Source organism: Doryrhamphus excisus, linkage group LG1 (genome assembly GCF_037039965.1).
Source record: "Doryrhamphus excisus strain RoL-2023G ecotype Guam linkage group LG1, RoL_Dexc_Guam_v1.1, whole genome shotgun sequence".
Classification (NCBI taxonomy): domain Eukaryota; kingdom Metazoa; phylum Chordata; class Actinopteri; order Syngnathiformes; family Syngnathidae; genus Doryrhamphus; species Doryrhamphus excisus.
The window spans coordinates 2,799,684-2,823,476 of NC_136357.1; the positions used below are offsets into that span (position 1 = coordinate 2,799,684).

The 23,793-nt window shown below is 38.5% G+C and overlaps 1 protein-coding gene across 2 annotated transcripts in view; it reads right to left on the reverse strand.

The window, feature by feature from the left end:
• The window catches only part of ldlrad3 (low density lipoprotein receptor class A domain containing 3), a 54,837-nt gene that overhangs the window by 24,211 nt on the left and 6,833 nt on the right, over positions 1–23,793 (reverse strand). For both annotated transcript variants that reach the window (XM_078793751.1, XM_058076016.2), the window contains exons 2-4: positions 14,563–14,709; positions 6,671–6,796; positions 2,849–2,983 (exon numbers count right to left, since the gene is read on the reverse strand). In XM_078793751.1, the coding sequence (XP_078649877.1) occupies positions 2,849–2,983; positions 6,671–6,796; positions 14,563–14,709 (408 nt within the window). The remainder of the gene's footprint in view (positions 1–2,848; positions 2,984–6,670; positions 6,797–14,562; positions 14,710–23,793) is intronic.

Here is a 23,793-nt window from a genome sequence, read left to right on the forward strand (position 1 = left end):
TTTAAAAAAAGTCTTAAAACCTCTAGAGACCGTGTCAATGTCAAACCTTTGGACCTCTTATCCTGTGCTGATATCACTCAGACATCACTCATTCTGCTTCTGCTGCTTCTCTCTCACTTCTCAGTGTCGAGTCATCACAACATCTGACACATTTTCTATATTTATTTTTTGTGTAATTAGACACACTGATGTGAGCGTTTTATATCGTTTTCTTTTCAAATGACCTCACATTATGTGAGAATTGATCTTGCCTGAGTGGGCAAGTATGCTGAGAAGGCAGGGATTCAGCCTTGATGCCACAGCCTTTGAACAGATGGAAAGTGCAAAAATAATTTTTGAAAAACTAGTTTTGATGTTATTTCAGCTGCTCTGCCTTTAGGGTTTGATTAGAAACGCATGCTGCTTTTGGTCTCTGAAGTTTTATCGCTAAATTCCTGCTTTTTTCCTGCTTTTGTCTCGTCGCTTACCTCCACGTTCCTGCATTGCTACTTATCGCAACATGTGATGCCCTTCATTCATTTATTTTCTACTGCTTTTCGTCACGAGGGTCGCAGGGGGAGTGCTGGAGCCTATCCCAGCTGTCTTCGGGAGAGAGGCGGTGTACACCCTGGACAAGTAATACATGTTCCAACAAGCTGAGCAAGGTTTTTTCTTTGAGTGGACTCCTCAGTTCCAAAATTTGTATATATTTATGTAAATATAAAAATATAAATAAAAAATATAAAAATAAATATAAATATACAAATAATTATAAAAATTAATAAATATAAAAATATAGTTAATAAATAAATATAAAAATAAATATAGTTAATAAATAAATATGTTCCTGTAAATTATTTAGCACTGTCTCTGTTCTGTAAAGTCTGATGTGTCAACACCAACAACAGTCGCTTTATATGGAACTGCCAGCCAGTAGATGTGGTCTGCTGTTCATCCACAGTAAACTGGGATAGGCTCTGTCTTCTCTGCAACCTTCTGAACAGGTAGACGCCGGATGGAATATTACAGGCATATAAAAAAAAGGCATGTTTCAGGGTGCCGTATTTAATTGTCACCTCTGGGGCGGGATAATCCTGCAGCAATCAAATGAGCGGCAAAGGGCTGAACTCTAAGCATAATTTTCAAATATTTACACCAAATATGGAGAAACTAAAGCATGTTTTTATATGAAAGGTGGGAGAGGAGCTCTGGAGCCAGGCCGAGGCAGTGGAGTGAAAGTGGCGTGCTCAGGTGGCTTAAAGCGGATATTGTATGCCTTATCAGTCACCTGCAGGTCTGTGCTCATTATAGAGACACGAAGAGTGTGTGTGTATGTGCACGCATGTACGTGTGTGTGTGTGTGTATGTACATACAACAACTAAAACTGCAGTCATTCACACATGGGGTTAATTCTGACATTAAAATGTTTGCAAGGTGTAGACTTTATACACTGAAATAATAACCATATTTAAAAAATATCTTAAAATACGACCATGATTGCTTTATTTTTTTCCTTCCCTCCTCCTCTTTCTATAAAAGATGTTGTGGATTTACGGATTTTTATATATAAAAAAAAAATCTATTTGTACTATTGTACTATTTGTACATGTGTTCAGGAGTTGTGTTCGTGTGAATTAAATTATGTATAGAAAATGATTTTCATATTATGTGAAACTTTGTACACCAGTTAACTGAATGTTATTTCCCTTCGACTGGTGATACTCATCAAAACAGGTCGCCCCCTAAGTCCCCGGATTGGTTGACTGCACCCTTCGGGGACATACATATATGTGTGTAGGGCGGAGATGGGATTTAATATGTCTGATGAAGGTCAAACGGACCGAAACGTTACCTGAATAAACGAATGAATGAGAGCGACACAGTGTGCGGGAACCTCTTTTTGAGAAAAAAAAAATCCGACAATGGCGCAAACTGTCTAAAATTCTTATAACTGCACTTTTTTTCGCCACATATAAAAAAAAATAAAATTTTATCTCCGCCTGAAAATGCAACCACAGCTCACTGGTGCATTATATTCATATGAAAAGTTGGTATGTTCCAATGCCAGCACTGCACGTTTAGGGGACCGGGATAAAGGTAGGCTTCTTCCCTTTTGTTATTCTTTAAAGGCTTTTTCTCCCAACATCAGAGCTCAGTGGGGAACAGACACAGTGTCACTATGGGATGGAGCAGGGTTAGACAGCTTGCAGGAAGCATCAAACTTGCCCTGGAAAGGTACCTAATGTGTTGACAGATCTTGAGCCAGATTGACAAGAGGCTGCCAGTTGTACCTGACAGAGAATACCACTGGATACTACAGGGTTTTCCCACTCAAACATGATTGCTGGTAAAAAAGTAAAGTTGGCAAATTTTGAGAAACATTTTTTTTTAACAAGACATACTGTAGAATTCTCTTCAAAAGGAGCAACACAATCACAGATGCTTACGTCAAGTTTTCCATGAAGTCAACCTGACACACAATGCAGAATACTGAAGTCCTGTCTCTGAAACAACAGAAGATGTCTTGTTGGCTGCCTTGTCTTGCTTTAAACAGAATAACAAACTAATGCTATTCTAAGCCTCCACTTTTCATTAAATTCTCTGCAATGTCAAGTAATACACGTTCCAACAAGCTCAGCAAGGTTTTTTCTTTGAGTGGACTCCTCAGTTCCAAAATTTGGATATGTAAAAATAAAAATAAAAATAAAAATAAAAATAAAAATAAAAATAAAAATAAAAATAAAAATAAAAATAAAAATAAAAATAAAAATAAAAATAAAAATAAAAATAAAAATAAAAATAAAAATAAAAATAAAAATAAAAAACATTTATTTTCAAGTGTTGGCTTACATAAAGAGTTGATCTTACCTGCAGTACTTAGGCACAGTTCCTCGTCGCTGTTATCCTGGCAGTTGTCCTGGCCGTTACACAAGAAGCTTCGGTCTACACAGCGGCCATTTCGACACTTGAAGCGCATCTCAGAGCACACTAAGGGGTTGCCTGCTGTAAATAGGAGCACAGATCGAGGGGCATTTAATACAATCTTATCTGAGAGCAGATCTGAAGTGAGGAATTAATTTTGAGTGAACTACATTCACATAAGCCGCATCAAAGCAATACTGACCAGTCGTCATCAATATTTCAGGTTGATATAATTTTTCTATAATACATTAAATACATCGCACATGATGTAAAAAATGGAAAATATAGCATATTTGCCTGTCACATCATCAAAATGAAAAAAATCCCGTCATTACCACGACGAATTATCTCATCCTTTTTACCATGTGGTAAGGCTGCTGCAACAAGTCTCTGAAGACTCCCCTCCTGGTCGCTCATTAGAACTTGGAGAAGAGGTCATATTCCGTATGAGTTTGATTCCCAGTGAAATTTGGAATGTGATGAAAATTTCATTCCGTCACCATCACCGCTGTCTCAGAGTTCCATTAAGAGATTAAGGAACATTTATTGTCCGTTATATTTCATGAAATAGAAAACCTGCCTTTGGCGTCTGGCTGCACAATGTCATCACATAAAAATATGTAAAGTGAAAATTACATACTAAAAACATAAAAGGGCAACATTTATAGGGCATCATTAAAAAGTTCTTTTTTTGTTGCAGGGACCATTAGTCTTCTGCCAGAGGGAAGTATTTTATTTTAAACGATGATTGCAGGGGCTGGGTCAGATCACTGTAAACCTCAATTGTCTCTTTTTCATAGTCATGCTGAATATGTCTTGGGGTTTCTGTTCTTATTTATTAAAATATACTTTTCATAAAAGTATATTTTTACAGGTTTGTGAAAGATCAACTGGTAATATAGCATAATATAAAAACGATTGGGCGGCACGGTGGATGAGTGGTTAGCGCGCAGACCTCACAGCTAGGAGACTGGGGTTCAATTCCACCCTCGGGCCATCTCTGTGTGGAGTTTGCATGTTCTGCCCGTGCATGCGTGCATTTTACACTCATATTGGTGTATGTTTGTATATTTACTAGGTTTACATGTACCATTTGAGTGTTAAGTTGCTGTGTGATGAATTTTTCGCCGGGTACTCCGGTTTCCTCCCACATTCCAAAAACATGCTAGGTTAATAGGCGACTCCAAATTGTCCATAGGTATGAATGTGAGTGTGAATGGTTGTTTGTCTATATGTGCCCTGTGATTGGTTGGCGACAAGTCCATGGTGTACCCCGCCTCTCGCCCAAAGACAGCTGGGATAGGCTCCAGCACCCCTGCGACCCTCGTGAGGAAAAAGCGGTAGAAAATGAATGAATGAATGAAATTGTTCATAGGTATGAATGTGAGTGTGAATGGTTGTTTGTCTATATGTGCCCTGTGATTGGCCATTAGGCTCCTTTCCGATTGAACAATTTTCTAGATCCGGTTACCATATGATACCTAAAACTTGGTGCTACAATTAATAGCCCAACACTGATGCTTGTACTATACTATCTCCTATCCATTCCCAGTGTCAGTCCATCCTCTGTACCACGACTTAATCCCTTGAGGCACATGCCCAGAACATATTGAGTCTTCGATTTGTTAAAGACGTCACCCAGCCAGGCGTATTTCCTTTATTTACCTCAAACTTGTGTTGCGTTTTTGCTTTTTCTCTTTAAAGTGTGACAAGTGTGGTCCTGAAACACCTCAAATGTGCCTTGAGGTAAGTTTTGTTGCGAATTACTGTACACTAATTGAATTGACTAATTTATAAACAGAAAAATGCGTAGTACTTTTTCAGAGGTATTTCACCGAGGACATTAAACTTTAATGAAATTAATAGCAGTGTGTAAGTAAATAACCGAATGATCTGGGGACTTTGATAAGAGAGCTAAAACTCAGCAGAAAACCAAATAAAACATCATTAAGTCAGGCTAACAAGCTAACAACTCCCCAATAGCTGTTCTATATCTGTGTGTATCGCTCACTTATGGGAACTGGTACAGTAATTGTACAATAATGCGGTTATCCGTTTGAGTGGTTGAAAAGAAATGAAAAGCACATTTGAGAGCAAGAAGAGTGATTAGGTTTTTACTGGTAAGACAGGAATTGCGTTATATGAGCTACTTTGTTGTTTAGCCATTAGCATACACTAAATGGGAGGGATGGTTGTATGAAGTAAAAGAAGCAAAAAAAGCAACCACAGTGAGAATTTGTATGGCTTTTTTCTCCTCATTTACTGTATAATGGAATCTCCAAAGTGAAAGAATCCATTCCATTTTTTTTCCACGCCAATTGACTTCTTTGACAATAAGCCCCACTGGCCTCCGGTCCTCCCTTTAGCTCGATGTCGATTTTACCGTGGCACTCCAAGTGCCCTAAATCCTTCCCTGCTTGCCCTTTCTCCTTCTTGGGTGGCCCCATGGCTGTTAGCGGCTCTGCTGGTGGTGGCATTCCAGGTCTGGCCTTTCCGGGGTATCTGGACCCAAGGTCTCCGCACCTCAATCAAATCATTTTTTTTCTCTACACTGTTGCTAAGCAACTGCATTGCGCCTTAACCGGTTAGGTTGCCTTGCTTGCAATGTCACAGCTTATAATTTGTTTATTCGGATGGATCCATACCTCACAGCAGTAAGAGTTGAAGTCGGTGATGTCAGCACATTATTCTAGTTTTGTGATCACAAAGCGTGGTCAGGAAGACCAAAACTGCAGGTAGAAAAAAACGGAACTCTTGCCATGAACGTCCTTTCCACTCAACAGGAAGTGACTGAACAATCTCACTTTATCACAAATTAGGGGAATAATTTTATCTTCTGGGCTGCACGGTGGTCTAGTGGTTAGCGTGCAGACCTCACAGCTAGGAGACCCGAGTTCAATTCCACACTTGGCCAACTCTGTGTGGAGTTTGCATGTTCTCCCTGTGCATGCGTGGGTTTTCTCCGGGTACTCCGGTTTCCTCCCACATTCCAAAAACATGCTAGGTTAATCGGCGACTCCAAATTGTCCATAGGTATGAATGTGAGTGTGAATGGTTGTTTGTCTATATGTGCCCTGTGATTGGCTGGCGACCAGTCCAGGGTGTACCCCTCCTCTCACCCGAAGACAGCTGGGATAGGCCCCAGCACCTCTCACAACCCTCGTGAGGAGAAGCGGTAGAAGATGAATGAATGAATGAATGAATGAATGAATGAATGAATGAATGAATTTGGTCTTCTAGGACACACACATGAGAATGTGATAAAATTAATAATAATAATTAATAATAATTAATAATAATTAATAATAATTAATAATAATTAATAATAATTAATAATAATTAATAATAATTAATAATAATTAATAATAATTAATAATAATTTATCATATTTAATCACACTTAATAATAAGCAATAATAATAAAGAATAATAATAAATAATAATAAATACTATTAATAATAATAATAATTATAATAATAATAAATACGAATTGATAATAATTAATAATAATTAATAATAATTAATAATAATTAATAATAATTAATAATAATTAATAATAATTAATAAAAATTAATAAAAATTAATAAAAATTAATAATAATTAATACACGCTAGTTTTCAAGCTGTGATGTAATCATGTGTCTGTGATAATGTGAAAGGTTTGTACTTTAACGTAAGAACTCGGTAGAACTTGAACTTGTGAAATATTATGTCCGGATGCATCCGTGCATCAGTATCCCTTTCTTAACAGTGTGTTACGTGAGACTTACTGCAGTTATCTTCATCACTCCCATCAGGACAGTCACTGAAGCCGTTACAACGGAAGCGTCCAATGATGCAGTGGACCCCATTTTCACAGGCGAAGAATGTAGGGGCACACTTTGATTTGACTTTAGCTGAGGAGAGAATGGGTGGGAGGAAATAAAGCAATCCATTAGTATGTACATAGACATATGTGAAAGATTTAATGACTCAATATAAACACAATTGGATGGCATTGCAAGGTTTCACAATATTACTAGCTCGAAGCATTGTATTAATTGAACTCCAGCTCGTTTTTCACATCGGTAGAGTTCATTTGGTCAGGCGGGAACGCAATGACCAAACTTGGGTGCGGATCAAATGAAATCATCCATTTCCATTTTGCAAATGTGGTCTTGGCACAGTTCTGCACGGGTGTCAGTGGTCAATAATTAACCCCTGCAAAGCTTCAAACAACTGCAGAGCTATGGAGATTAGTTAAATCTAAGCTGATTTTTTAGCTGTTTTGTTATGTTGCACTTTGTTGACAAGGGAAGCAAATAATAGCACAGCACTGCAACAATGATGAGGGGAAAAAACAAACAAATAATAACTGCCTATGCTTACCGTACATAGCACCCTTCTATACACCCAAAGTGCTTTACATTGATTACACTACATCACTCATTCACTCCCCAGCCACACGTTGGTTGTGATAAACTATGCTCGTAGCCACAGCTGCCCGGGTTAGACTTTGGTTGCCAATCTGCCAAAAGCCTCTCTGACCCCCACCAACAAACATTTGTCTACATTTATACACCAGTTTGGGCTGCACCGGAGAAAAAGTGGGTGAAGTGTCCGCCCAAGGTCACAACAGCAGTGACGGGGATGGAAGAAGCTGGGTTCAAACCCAAAATAAGGCAGCACTGTTGATTCAATTTAAGGCTGCCAGGTCATTTTATTTTACCCTCAAAGATATTTTTTGTAATTGATAAAATATGCTATTGGCGGCACGGTGGTCGAGTGGTTAGCGCACATACCTCACAGCTAGGAGACCAGGGTTCAATTCCACCCTCGGCATGTCTGTGTGGAGTTTGCATGTTCTCCCCGTGCATGCGTGGGTTTTCTCCCACATTCCCAAAAACATGCTAAGTTAATTGACCACTCCAAATTGTCCATAGGTATGAATGTGAGTGTGAATGGTTGTTTGTCTATATGTGCCCTGTGATTGGCTGGCGACCAGCCGAAAACAGCTGGGATAGGCTCCAGCACCCCCGCGACACTTGTGAGGAAAAGCGCTAGAAAATGAATGAATGAATGATAAAATATGCGGGCGGCACGGCAGTCAAGTGGTTAGCGCGCAGATCTCACAGCTAGGAGACCAGGGTTCAATTCCACCCTCGGCCATCTCAGTTTGCATATTCTCCCCGTGCATGTGTGGGTTTTCTCCGGGTACTCCGGTTTCCTCCCACATTCCAAAAACATGCTAGGTTAATTAGCGACTCCAAATTGTCCATAGGTATGAATCCCAGCAGCCTATCCCAGCTGCCCGAAGACAGCTGGGATAGGCTCCAGCACCCCCGCGATCCTGGTGAGGAAAAAGCAGTCGAAAATTAACGAATGAATGAAAATATGCTATTTGTTTCTGAAGCAGGATGTGACTTGTTTGATTGATATGTTTCTTATTTGCAAAACACAACGCATTTGTTTGTTTTTTTGTGAATCATTGGGTGAGAGTAAAACATTTTTTGTGTGCTTGTGAGGTTTTGGCATGATTTTTAACTCCACGGAGGAGCTGCTTCATACTGTATGTTGAAATAGTAGCATCTCAAATGCCAGGGGGCAAAATATTTTCAGTAAACAACAATGTAGTGTGCCGAGTTTTAGTTCTTTCAAGTAGCAGCAATTATATTTGGCAACACAGGAGGGATAATCACAGCAACCAAAGGGGTTCGGAGCGCCTGTCTTCAGGATGAAAAGTAATCCGTAGAAAAAGGAAGGGAGCCGGGCTTGTGTCCAATATGTGTGTATGTACTCTGGGAAGCCTTTGTTTACCTGGACAGCACAACCTTAACCACCCAAAGCTCATTAGGTATGGTATAGCATGCCTATCCGAGTCGAAAAAGGAAACAGACTCTTGGAGCTGTTTCAAAATAATAGAGACAAAAAAAGAATTTTCATTCATATAAAGTTTTACATGTTTTATCTGACTTTCATTCTATAAAATACATCGACCGCCGACTGATTTTTCTGAGAGATCCCTCATCCACTTCCTGTCTCATCTGCATCCTCATTACCACTTCTGCTGCTGGCAAGATTTATCTGACCCTGTGTTTGTGTTGCCAATTAACTCAAAAGTCGCATGAAGGGCAAACTCATGAAGGGGAAATTTGTGGGGTGAGAGAGACCAGCCAGACAACAGGACGACGCTTGCATTTGGAGACGATTTAGAACAAATATAATTACGGCAAGCAGGTTAATTGTTGAGGACATGGCAAAACACAATTATATTAACTTTCATTTGTTAATCCCGTGAAGGTGTCCCGTTTTACTTCACACCCACATTTAGCATTCAAATACGGGCATGCTTGCAGAACAGCGTACATGGAATACATGCCTAGTTTACTTTCTTCTGTTATTACTGTGCTTCGTTATACATGTCGTGTACATGCCATTTTAGATTATTTTAAGGCACGCAGAATATTGTATACAAACATGGAACCTGCCAAAAGAAAGCTTTGACACGCATCTTTGATCAGTCGAACATATGTATGTTTCAGAAAAATATCAGTTCCCAGCAAAAAAGGGAGAAAAACAGCTAATAGTGAAAATATACTGTGTAACACTATATACTGTATATGGTAATGGTAATGATTTTATTTCATTTGAACATGCATCAGGTTACAATTGAGTGCATCACATAATCAGTTCACAGTTCCACATGTCCAAAAGGAGTAGGAAGAAGCACAGCTTATTAAATCCTACCCCTCCATCTGGTACTTTTACAATCATTAACTGTTACATTTGTTCACTTCCTGCTTTCTATAAATCAGTTTAAGGTTGTTTTTTTTTCATTTTTTTTTTAAATAATGTACCTCATACTGAAGTACACGGTGATAGTATGACCACACAATGACATAAGTGTCAATATAGTGATATATATAGCACATCATGACTTGTTCAAGACTCTTCATCCTTGTATTTAGCAAACATCAACTGCTTGTATTGTTTCTTGAATTGGCTCATCGTTGTGCATTGTTTGAGGTCCTTACTCAATCCATTCCATAGTTTGATTCCACATAGTGAAATGCTACGGCTTTTTAACGTAGTCCTAGCATATAAGTGTTTCTCTGTAGGCGGCATTATGAATTATCCTTACCGACCTTTTTTTGCAGTACATTTAGCGAGTGAAGATTGCTTTTGTAGTTATTTCCAGTTATTTTTTGTAGTATATTTGTATATATTTCCAGCGTAACTTTCACATCCCCATTCAATCAAAAAAATTATTTTTGCCTCAAAAATAAAAACAGTTAAGAAAATCCACCAAACAAAAATGTTAAGTGTTTAATCAGGTTTCCTTTTCATGGGCAAAAGCAGAGACAGTTCAAATCTAGGCCAGTGAGAGCAGTGACTCATTCTGACATAAAGCGAAACCAGAACATTACTTTTTTGTCTCCTCTTCTGTGTTTTTCCATCCTATATGCTTCAGAATTCACGTCAGGTGGAATCTGCTGGCATATTTGTAGATAGTGTGTTTTGCTCTTCCCCAATATGCACCTCGATATGCTTCTTCTCCTCTTTCTCTCCTCGCCTCCCCAGAGAGAAGAATAACTTGTTTGGCGGAGGAAGGCCTGGTTGTGGTGGGCATGCATGATTGATAAAGGGAGGGAAGAGGCATGCTAAGAAAGGACTGAGGAGACTTACACAAAAAGAAAAAGAGTGGCGAGTGAACAAGGAGAGCACAGAGTTTGAATAAAACAAGATTTCAAAGGCTTCGCCAACTTCGCTGAACACTTTGAGTCAGAATGTTAGCGAGAAAGTATTTTCTGACCAAAGTCTTACCCATGACTTACAATACAATACAATACAATATCTTGTCCATGTGTTCGTAAAGAGGCATGGTAACAGTGGCACTGACTTGGACCTTTATTAATAACCACACACTGAGCACTCTCTGTGAGTAGTATTAGAAAACCAACTGATTTCTTAAATGTCTGAAACTATTATTTCAGGATGAGGAGTCAAGTCGGGAATCTCAGTCTGAATACATCAATCGTCCAATCATCTTTCCTTTTAGACAATCTGAATTTCCCCAAATATTAATATAAATATTGCCGGGGTTGGATGTGAGAGGAAGGACACTACAGTATATAGGTTGTGGGGGGGAGGGGGGGGGCAGACAACAATATTTGGTTTCCTAGTAGTAGGTATTAATAATAATAGTAATTATCAAAATACTAAAAGACACTTTGCAGAAGAATGGAGTTGAATAAAAGCAAGTAAACTGAGTAAAAGATACATTAAAATGCAACATTCATTCGTTAATAGTTGTTTTTTAAACTGGGAAGGTCAGGGCAAGCATGGAGTAATTGGGGCAAAGAGTTCCAGAAGGGTGGGGGCAGCGATGGAGAAGGTATTACCAATCATTGATCAGCACCCGGCCGCACGGTGGTCGAGTGGTTAGCGCGCATGCTTATCTTATTTTGACTGACATCCTTGTTTACATTGTGTAGAACTTTTTGCCTTTTTTGAGCAGTCTCTTGTCAAACACAAGCCCTGGGTGCAATGTGCTGTGTTAACAACAATCTGCAGCCTGGCAGTATGAAACACCTACACATAACAAACCAGAAAAAAATATATATAAAAAAATGTAATCTTTTTCTGTACATGGCTTTTGCTAAGATTATGGCTTCTGTGGCTGTTTGGTCAGTGTGTATCATATCAGATTCAGTACATTCCTAACATTAATGACCCTGTGGGCAAGCATGAGCCATAAAATCTAAATCACAACCTTTGCTTTTATCAAAATTAGTCTCAGGAGTCTTAGTTACTGTATTGCAACCACTTCTGCAGAGCAATGTTTTGCTATTTATAAAAATTCAACAGATTTCCATCTCATGGGCATTTTGGTGGAGTCGGAATGAACAAACACAATATTACCATTCAGGGCAGCACGGTGGACGAGTGGTTAGCGTGGAGACCTCACAGCTAGGAGACCAGGGTTCAATTCCACCCTCGTCCATCTCTGTATGGAGTTTGCATGTTCTCCCCATGCATGCGTGCATTTTACACTCGTATTGGTGTATGTTTGCATATTTACTAGGTTTACAAGTACCATTTGAGTGCTAAGTTGCTGTGTGATGAATTTTTCTCCGGGTACTCCGATTTCCTCCCACATTCCCAAAAAATGCTAGGTTAATTAGCGACTTCAAATTGTCCATAGGTATGAATGTGAGTGTGAATGGTTGTTTGTCTACATGTGCCATGGGTTAGTTTACTTTGACTTTAATTATTTGTAATGATATGGGTTAAAGTTTGTAGCTTTTCATGCAAGACTTTATATGAATTTAATTATATAGTCATATTGTGATACATGCTAAGATTCATATCTGACGACCAGTCCAAGGCTCCAGCACCCCCCCGCGACCCTCGTGAGGAAAAGCGGTAGAAAAAGAATGAATGAATATTACCATTAATTTTTAGGAAGTATTAATTTACTTTAAATTGAGTGAACAATAACCAATAACCCATCTGAGCCTTTATGTCATGCCCTGAGTACCCCCACTTGCCAGTGTGGAATAATCGCCAAAAAGTGGTTTCTTTTGCTTAAATTTGCTTAAAATTTGCTTAAAAAAAATTTCTTGTGTTTGTTCTTTTAAATTCAATGCCCTTTGCCCATCTACAGGTATATACAGTATATTGTATTCACATGTACAGTATGTACTGCATGCAGGTATTTGCAAGTAATCAAACCTAATCAATAAGATGTCTTCATTGCTGGAGACCAACAGTGTTTGGTGTTTTGGTGCAACTGTAGGTGGGCTTGAGGCTGTGGTGCATGTGTGGGTGTAAGTTGGTCGGAAAACTAATAGGATAGCTGTCAAAATCTATTCATCAATCTCTCTGCATAACCACTGCAAAGTGCTGCAATACAATATACACTATACACATTGATTTTCCGCAAATCGGTGCTCAGTACTACAGACGAAATTTTCTGCAACCATCCATCAACAACATTTTTGATTCTTCTTCCATTGCATTATGCATCATGCCCAGTCACCCTTCTAGCCTATGCTTTACATTTCTCCGCTCTTACCTTCTTATGCCCTGCCCAGACAGGGGCAACAAGGCTAATCCTGGCTTGGAGGCCCAGTAGGCTCAGTCAGCTTTATTTCTTCACTCCTCTGTCAGAATCTATTTTGTCTCTCCTTAGCTGTCATTTGGGACACAGAGAAGTGAGCGGTCCTTTTGATCTTTGTGAGAAGATGCTGTAAATTGTACCAATTGATGCTGAGCTTACATTCTATGAGAATGAACTTGATAACATGATCTATGAGTGATCCTGGTACACAGAAGCAGAAACACCACCAAGCTTTCGGAGAGTTATTTAAAAAAAAAAAACGTACACCAGTTGATGGAGAGGAGGTAGCATTTCCGAATGGAAATCTAATCTATATGTTCCTATATGAAATATATGTGAGCAGGACACATTTGAGTGAAGAGTTTATATTATACAAGATTGACAAAAGTATTTGGTCACCTGATCACTGCACAAGCAGGAATTGAAAATGGATTTAAACACAGTTGGCCCCACCTTGGTAGCTATACTAGCCTTTCTCAGCCTTTTTTTATCAGACTTTTCACTCCATGAGTTGAGAAGGTCTGAGGTCAATAATGTTAAAATCTGAGAGATGGCTTATCAACGCTGTTCTCGTTCATCCCAGAGGTTTTGGAATTGAGGTCAAGGTAATCTCACGTCTCATCTACCTGCCTTGATGGATCTTGGTTTGTGCACTGGTGGAAAGTCATGTTGGAACAGGTTAGTACCTTTTCCAAACTAGTCTCACGAAGATGGAAGCATGAATTCTCTAGAAGAATAATTAAGATAAAGGGCTCCAGTCCAACACCTGATTGACTAATTAAAATTTTAATTAAGAATTATCTCTGATACTTGTTGATGATATAATGTACACAGTGTGTTTGGTTCATAAACAGGCTAAAAATGTTATAAATTTACTATATTTAAGGGGCAAATCTTTGTGTTGTTATTTGTTATTAGTATCAACATTTCAGATTTTTGTCATCACTTACAACAGAGGAAATAAAAAAAAAATATATATATTTTTTAAATATATCCAAGAATAAGAATAGCCAGAAATTACTGACTGCTTTTGCATGCTGGTGTAGTAATGATCTATTAATTATATTCAAACCAGTACAGTGCAGCAGTACAGTTTTTAATTAAAGTCAATCCAATAAACCCAGTCGGGAGAATCGCACTGCACAGTTCCAGTAGACCCAACACATATCGTTATTTAGTCAAATTAAAACTAATATACAATCAACTGTATGTTCTTCCAAAGCCAGTCCAGGCAGCGGCAAAATGGCAACATGAAAGGAACTGTAGGAATTAATTGTAAGTATATGTGTACTAATATTTAGTATTAGGAATGGACATTTCATAGATAAACTACGCAAAAGAACAGAATATACAGAAAAATATTGCATTTTAAAATATGTGTCTTAGCCAAAAAGGTCCCGACCTCTGCTGTACAAGGTCATACGGGTAAATGGTGAGGTGGTGGAAGGTTGGCTGTGTTCAAATATTGAAGTCAGTCAAAACATTGTAGGACACAGACATGGTGCTTTTTTAGGGCAAGTTTTGAAAAAAAATATATAGGATAAATTAAACTGGACTTACGGCAGCCTTTTTCGTCACTCTTGTCAAAGCAATCAGGCAATCCGTCACACTGCCACCCTCCTGGGACACACTTTCCATCTCCACACATGAAGTTTCCAGGGATGTTGCACTCTGTGGTGAAGTTATTCCCTGGGAGCAGCTGGCTCTCTGACAGCGAAAAGCAGACAACAAGAAACTAAGCGTAAGAGACAGGACGGAACATTACAATCTAAATCCACAAAGAAATTGAACAGCTATGTGCAGTTATGTGATATACAATTTTGCTGTCGGGATAAAATATTGTTATTTATCACCATTCTAAAATAACTTCCTTCAGATTTAAATATGAACTGGAAACCTCATATTACAAATATACAATATAAGGTGGCCAGAAATATTTCGGTATTGAACAAAGCAAAATTTGTTCTCAATCAGAAATCACTCCACACTCTTTATTGCTCTCTGGTTCGACCATATCTTACTTATTGTGTGGAAATATGGGCTAATAACTATAAAAGCAATCTTCACTCGCTAAATGAATGGGGATGTGAAAGTTATGCTGGAAATATATACAAATATACTACAAAAAATAACTGGTAATAACTACAAAAGCAATCTTCACTCGCTAAATGTACTGCAAAAAAGGTCAGTAAGGATAATTCATAATGCCGCCTACAGAAAACATACTAACTCCTTATTTCTAAAATCACAAATACTTCAACTTGCTGATATAGTTCATCTTCAAACAGCTAAAATAATGCATAAGGCTAAAAATAAACCAATTACCTAAAAATGTCATCCAATACTTCTCTACAAGAGAGGTGAAATATGATCTCAGGGAAGAACTACACTTAAAACACTTCTATGCTAGGACTACGTTAAAAAGCCATAGCATTTCAGTATGTGGAATCAAACTATGGAATGGATTGAGTAAGGATCTCAAACAATGCACGAAGAACGATGAGCCAATTCAAGAAACAATACAAGCAGTTGATGTTTGCTAAATACAAGGATGAAGAGTCTTGAACCAGTCATGATGTGCTATATATATCACTATATTGACACTTACTATGGTACCCATTATGGCATTGGATGCTCATATCACCTTGTACTTCGGTACGAGGTGCATTATTGTAAAAAAAAAAAAAAAAAACCTAAACTGTATTATGGAAAGCAGGAAGTGAACAAATGTAACAGTTACTGATTGTAAAAGTACCAGATGAAGGTAGGATTTAATAAGCTTTGCTTCTTCCTACTCCTTTTGGACATGTGGAACTGTGAACTGATTATGTGATGCACTCAATCTGATGCATGTTCACATGAAATAAAACCATTACCAAAAAGTACCAAATCATAAGATGCTATTGTTTTTGAGTTTGGCTATAGAAAGAAAGAAAGCATACAGACACTAAATAAATGAGACATGTCAATAAGGCATTTAATAATGCAGTAAGCATAGTTGCATAAATAAAGGTTGCCAGTAAACACAGGACATGACCTAAAGCTGTCTGGCCCCATTTCTACTTACACTGTGCTTAATGGGCATAAATGTGAAGCATAGCCTCATAGCTGAGGTCTGACACCATCAGGTGAGCAATAACGAGTGTGGCACTGACCAGGAGATACGTAGTATTATGCTGCACTACTGAAAATTGGTTGTTCTGCTGCCCAGCTTCATTGCACTTGAAAGACTCGGGAGCTGTGCCGGCTGCCAAGAGGTTTGCACCTTAAAGCTATTAGTGACCTACTGACATAACTAACTCCAACTGCGGAAAGGTGCAACAGTAAGCTTTTCTTCTACAACAAGAGTAACACTTCTAATGGACTAATTTGAAAGTCGGTGTGTCAACCTTGACCGCAATACTCCACAATGATTATTATGAATTGACGGGTATTATATTTATGTGTCGTAGCACCATCACATTGAGACATACGAAACTGAGATACTGAGGCACAAGCATACTTTACACTGGATTTAAAGGCATGTATTTGCATGTGTTTCTGGTGTGTGTAAATGGCGCAGACACAAATCAGAAAGACCTGGTCATTTTTCAGCTTCAGGTGGTAGTGTCACGGCTGTCAAAGGCTGTCACGGTTAAGAATAGAAAATACAATAGCGGGAAGCTGCCAATGATGTAACGCCAGGACTCACTTGTCTCACCCGGTTGTGTTGAAAGCAATTGTCTGGCAATAACTGTATTTTATACGTCATGTTAACATTATCGTGCATCTATAGAATTAGTTATGGGTTTTGGTGTCTTCGTGTGAAAGTCCAAACAGTTATGGCTGAGTTCTATGTGAAAAACACATATAATATATTCCGACTACTATTGACTGTCACTGTGTAAAAGAGGCTACAGGAAATACAAAAAAATAATATTACTTTTGTTTGTCATTCATTTGAATGTGAGGTTTACTATAGTAGTTTATAGAAAACTAAACCAAACCAATTGAAACCCTCAAAAGATACGGATCAATGAATTGTCATAACCGTCTGTGCTGTGATGGTCCGGTAACACTCCTTATAATTAATCGATTAATCAATTAACTCACACTATTTTGGTATTTTGATTCAAAAATAGAAACATCCTCTGATTTCAGTCTTTAAAATGCAGGTCTACAGACTGCGACTAAGTCAGGGGTGGGCAAACTACGGCCCGGGGGCCACATCCGGCCCGCCAAGTGTTTGAATACGGCCCGCCCAATCTTTCCAAAGTATTTCATTTAAACTCAACATACAACCTGGCATCATGGCCTGAGCCAACCTTTTGATGGTTTTATCAATTTCGTTTTTTGACATGGTCTGTTGTTTACAAAGTGCTCCCAAAAAAAGGGACACAAGCACCTAATAATAATAATAATAATAATAATAATTATTATTATTATTATTATTATTATTATAATATAATAATTATATAACAATTATATAATAATAATATAATTATATAATAATAATATAATAATTATAATAATATAATAATAATAATAATAATAATAATAATTATTATTATTATTATTATTATTATTATTATTATTATTATTATATTATTATAATTATTATTAGAACTATTATGATTATTATGATTATTATATTAATGCTAATTATTATATTAATTATATATAATATTATTGTTATATTTGCATAATATATATATTATATATATTATATATTATAATATATTTTACATAATAATAATATAATAATTATTATTTTAATTTTATTGTAATTATTATAATATTTTATTATTTTTAAAATATTTAAATATAAATATAAAATAATAAATAATAATAGCAGATTGCATGACAATTTTACAGATACAATAATACCAGGTGGACTGTTACGTGTAAAATATATAGTCTGCGCCCCCCCCCCCCCTGTTTGCCCACCCCTGGACTAAGTGGTCGCATTCATCGACCAAATATTGAAACTGTTGGTCAAGGGCTGGGTTGCTTTGTTTAGGGGTTTTTACAGCTTTACTTGCTAAATATAGCAACCATGTCACTCAGTTGTCAACACGGATCTCTTCTATGTATGAGGTGTGTTATACAATGGATGCCATCTAAAGCTGTACCCTTGGACATGCTTTTTGGGTAAAGCACACGCCATTATGCACATTCGCTGTCAACAACAGATGCCTGACAGATATGAGGCGATATGCCAGGTATTGCTGGGTGCAACTTTGGAGGGATCGGATGAGGGGGGAGCAGGGTAAATATCAACAAACACATTTGTGCTCACACTCTTCGTCTGCGAAAATAGAAATGATAATAGCACATTTGAAGCCCGCAAGGCCTTTGTGGGTCTTGGCTATCTTGTCGCAGCCACAGGACAGCCTTACTGAGCCAAAATGTATTTGTAATAACATGGGCTCTATGCAAACTCTGAAGGGTTTTTATTTTTTTTTACCGCAGGGGACGCAATAAAAGATCAGCCTGAGAGCCATTATAGCATGACAGCAAACACAAATCTTTTGTCACTAAGCTCTGCCCACCACCCATGACATAAACTCAAAAGCTTTGCAATTTAATATCACACAAATCCTACCCTCTCTGAATCGTAAGAATCACAGAGAAAGCGTGTGTTAGTGGAAAGTGTCCGACCCTTCATGGCCTTCATCAGACAGAAATACATTTGTCAAGACCTAACCCCGGTAGATGACTTAGGAGACATCAGACTTCAACTCATGCAGTGGTTTAAATGGTTTAAATTAAACATTAGAGTCCAGCACTGGTAAATAATTTAATTACATTTTTCAGGATTGGAAAGAGGGCTGCACGGCGGTCATGTGGTTAGCGCGCAAACCTCACAGCGAGGAAACCTGGGTTCAATTCCACCCTCGGAAATCTCTGTGTGGAGTTTGCATGTTCTCCCTGTGCATGTGTGGGTTTCCTCCTACATTCCAAAAACATGCTATGTTAATTGGTGACTCCAAATTGTCCATAGGTATGAATGTGAGTGTCAATGGTTGTTTGTCTATATGTGCCCTGTGATTGGCTGGCCACCAGTCCTGGGTGTACCCCGCCTATCGCCCGATATCTAGATATCTATTCATTCATTCATTCATTTTCTACCGCTTATCCTCACGAGGGTCGCAGGGAGTGCTGGGTACACCCTTGGACTGGTCACCAGCCAATCACAGGGCACATATAGACAAACAACCATTCACACTCACGTTCATACCTATGGACAATTTGGAGCCGCTAATTAACCTAGCATGTTTTTGGAATGTGGGAGGAAACCGGAGTACCCGGAGAAAACCCACGCATGCACAGGGAAAACATGCAAACTCCACACAGAGATGGCCGAGGGTGGAATTGAACCCAGGCCTTCTAGCTGTGAGGTCTGCGCGCTAACCACTCGACCATAACCATAACAAAGGTTATCTAACTACCGCAGTAGTTACTGAACCCCTATAAAAACAAGCAGGAACACGTCAAGCGCAAACGGGTGACGCCAAGATCACTGAGTGCAGTTTGGGTTGCAAGGTTTGTAGTGTGCACAAACCATTTAATTTGCAGTTCCAACCCTGTCTTGCGTGCATCCACTTCCATATTACATGCATTATCAGTCGTGATGCCATTACTCAGTCTATTTGACTTCTGGCTGCACTACGCTCGGGAGACAGTTTTGATCTTGTCACACCCCCAATTATAAACTACTATAACTATTACTACGTGAACGATTTCCCAATAACTTGAGTGGAATTACATTTGAAGGTAAAACTTGAAAGTGGAACCCATCTTTAAGACCTATCTTTGAACAATGAGAAATAGTCTCCACAGGAGCGTACATTTGAATTATGCAGTCCTCGTAATGGTCTGGCTACATAATCAAGCTACGTGGAGCAGCAGGAGGTGATATGGCTGTCTCGATGCCTGTGTGTTACTGTGTGAATGTGTGTGTGTGTGTGTGTGCACGAGTAGAGAAGCGCTTCCCAGAAACAGGGAAACGATTCTCCGTCCTTTTTCTTATGCTCACTGAAGCATATATTAAAGTAAGCAGAAGTGTAAAGTGGTCTCTGCCAATTAAAGACATGTGACATACGCACACAAGCCGCAGCATACACATATAGTATACACATATAGTAGCAACACAACAAGTGTGTTGTTAATGGGCCTTGGATTTTGAAGACACTCTTGAATGCAAACCGAAAGCAAACCAACTAATATAATTTACTCAAGCCTTTCTCAGCCGTTTCCTTGTACCTAATAAAGAAATAGAGGGAATGTAATTATCTGTTTGCAGCAGGACTAGCTTAATTTACTATTCTGCAACGTGTGTGTTTTCTCCATGCTTCTGATAACACTAATTAAAACACTTCGTAAGTACAAGCTAGATAAATTGTACAAAATATTGAATGTATGGCCTTAGATTTGTTGCCTTCTTTAGGTCCTACTGGGATCCCTGATAAATGTGTGGTGGGTTTCCAGCTCCCGGTCCAGAAAAGTATTGTTTAAACATCTCAAAAAAATGAGAATTTGCGATAGCCGTGGACCTAAAAAAACGGGCGAAAATCGAACCATCACAAAAGTGGGATTTTTTGCTTTCTTTCGGTTCTGTGGGACCCCTGATGAATGTGTGGTGGGTTTTGTTCAGCTCCCGGTCCATAAAAGTATTGTTTAAACATCTAAAAAAAAATGAGAATTTGCGATAGCCGTGGACCTAAAAAACGGACAAAAATGAAACCATCACAAAAGTGGGATTTTTTGCTTTCTTTAGGTCCTGTGGGACCCCTGATAAATGTGTGGCGGGTTTTGTCCAGCTCCCAGTCCAGAAAAGTATTGTTTAAAAACCTCAAAAAAATGAAAAATTGTGATAGCCGTGGACCTAAAAAACGGGAAAAAATCGAACCATCACAAAAGTGGGATTTTTTTGCCTTCTTTAGGTCCTGTGTGACCCCTGATTAATGTGTGGTGGGTTTTGTCCAGCTCCCGGTCCAGAAAAGTATTGTCTTAAACACCTCAAAAAAAATGAGAATTTGCGATAGCCGTGGACCTAAAAAACGGACAAAAATTGAACCATCACAAAAGTGGGATTTTTTGCCTTCTTTAGATCCTGTGGGACCCCTGATGAATGTGTGGCGGGTTTTGTCCAGCTCCCGGTCCAGAAAAGTATTGTCTTAAACACCTCGAAAAAAAATGAGAATTTGCGATAGCCGTGGACCTAAAAAAACGAGCGAAAATCGAACCATCACAAAAGTGGGATTTTTTGCTTTCTTTCGGTCCTGTGGGACCCCTGATGAATGTGTGGTGGGTTTTGTTCAGCTCCCGGTCCAGAAAAGTATTGTTTAAAAACCTCAAAAAAATGAGAATTTGCCATAGCCATGGACCTAAAAAACGGGCGAAAGTCAAACCATCACAAAAGTGGGATTTTTTGCTTTCTTTAGGTCCTGTGGGACCCCTGATGAATGTGTGGTGGGTTTTGTCCAGCTCCCGGTCCATAAAAGTATTGTTTAAACATCTCGAAAAAAATGAGAATTTGCGATAGCCGTGGACCTAAAAAACGGACAAAAATCGAACCATCACAAAAGTGGGATTTTTTGCCTTCTTTAGGTCCTGTGGGACCCCTGATGAATGTGTGGTGGGTTTTGTCCAGCTTCCGGACCAGAAAAGTATTGTTTAAACACCTCGAAAAAAATGAGAATTTGCGATAGCCGTGGACCTAAAAAAACGGGCGAAAATCAAACCATCACAAAAGTGGGATCTTTTGCCTTCTTTAGGTCCTGTGGGATCCCTGATGAATATGTGGTGGGTTTTGTTCAGCTCCCGGTCCATAAAAGTATTGTTTAAACATCTCGAAAAAAATGAGAATTTGCGATAGCCGTGGACCTAAAAAAACGGGCGAAAATCGAACCATCACAAAAGTGGGATTTTTTGCTTTCTTTAGGTCCTGTGGGACCCCTGATGAATGTGTGGTGGGTTTTGTCCACCTCCCGGACCAGACCAGTGTCGTTTAAATACCTCAAAAAAGGAATTCCCAACAGTCGCGGACCTAAAAAAACGGGCAAAAAGAACAGAAAAACGGTAACAAACTTTTTTTCTGATGAAAGTTGCATCAGTCTAATATTGGTTTCTTTTGGTATATCTATATAGCCCTCCAACACAATATTCTGTGTGCCCTTGAAAGTCGTTAAATCATCAATCATCATCAAAAATGTCTGGGATTGACTGCATGTCTGAGACTTAAATAAGATACATAATTGACAGAGCTTCTTCGGACAGAAATAGCATGAGCAGAAAGATAAAACGAATTTAAAAAAATCACATTAAAATTTACTTAAATGATGCAATATTAATCACAATGGTGAATCACATATGAGAGGCCTGCTTGTAGTGATGTTATTGAATTATGTCAACCATTTCATTCCATACAAAAATGCTATTTTTCAAGAGGCTTAGAACATATGTAGCAATGATTGGTCAAATTTTACTTTGATGTGTTCTTGCTCCCAAGTTGTTCCCAATTTATTTATCAGATGCTCAGCTGCCAAAATTTGGTACTTGTGGTAAAATTTATTCTTGGAAGCCACTAACCATCTGAAATGTTGTCACACGTACCGCTAAACTGTTTTATCCATTCAAGCACCTGTAGTATATCATTTATTGTTGCTTCTGCCACATCAGATCCCAGGCTCTGGAATATTGGATTTATATTTTCACTGTATTTTGTGAAGGAATTTAAAAAATATATATCATGGTGAACGGGAGTCATTGATCAGAGGACAGGATAGAAGAAAATCAATTTCCACACAAAGTGAGAGATTACTACTGCATCGCCTTTGTCTGTCTTCTAAGCTATGAGAGAGCAATTAATTAACTCCTAATTGTGTAGCCACCAGCCAGGCCACAGAAATGAGGGGGGGAAAAAAAACAACAGCAAGCGCTAGACTATTCAAAATCATAATGATGTTAGCGCATATACAGGGTGGCTTTTTAACAATCCAATAAGACCAACGGTGATGGAAGAGAAATATTTTATTCATAATTGAAACCTTAAAACATGCCAGAAACAATGATGGAATTTTCATTTTTTTTAATTTTCTTCCTGTAGATGGCGCCCTCCTGTACAAATGCATTCTTGAAATCTGATGTTGAGATTCCTTGTGGTTCGCTGCAACATCTCAGCTGGGATACTGTGGAAATTCATCATGAATTTGCCGCTTTAACTCATCCGGAGTTCTGGGTCGAGTCCTTAGTTGTAAAAACGTCGGAACTCCCTCTGTGCAGCTGTCAAACTATGACCATTTTTATGGCTAACGCGCGCTGTTGCCCGTTCCACTGATCCATGGTTACTAAAATGTGTGTTTACTTGCTCAAGGTCACTGTCTCGCTGTGTTGCCACTGTTTTATAGTTTTACAGTTATAGTTTGGCCTAACTAACAAGGAAGGAAGCTATCTCTTGTATTAATAATTCTACAAGATGTGCCTTACTGTTCACTAAATAAAAAAATGCATGCAAACCAAAGCAAATTTTCCAGGGTGGATGCTAACCAAGGTTCCCCTGTAGTTAAACAGTATATAACCAAAGTGATTATGTTGGTTTAAAAAGTAGACATGGTTAAAGGTAAAGGCAGATCATGGAACAAAAGACATTCCACTAAAGATCAACTCAGAAACCAAAGTGATGTGACAGTAAAAGACGTGAATAGGCTGAGAAATGTCATGTGGGTAATGGGTGGTAAATGTGTTCTTCTGGTAATGACAGTCGGGGTAATGAGGTCAACGTGTGTTGGGTATTCCATCTTGAATCTG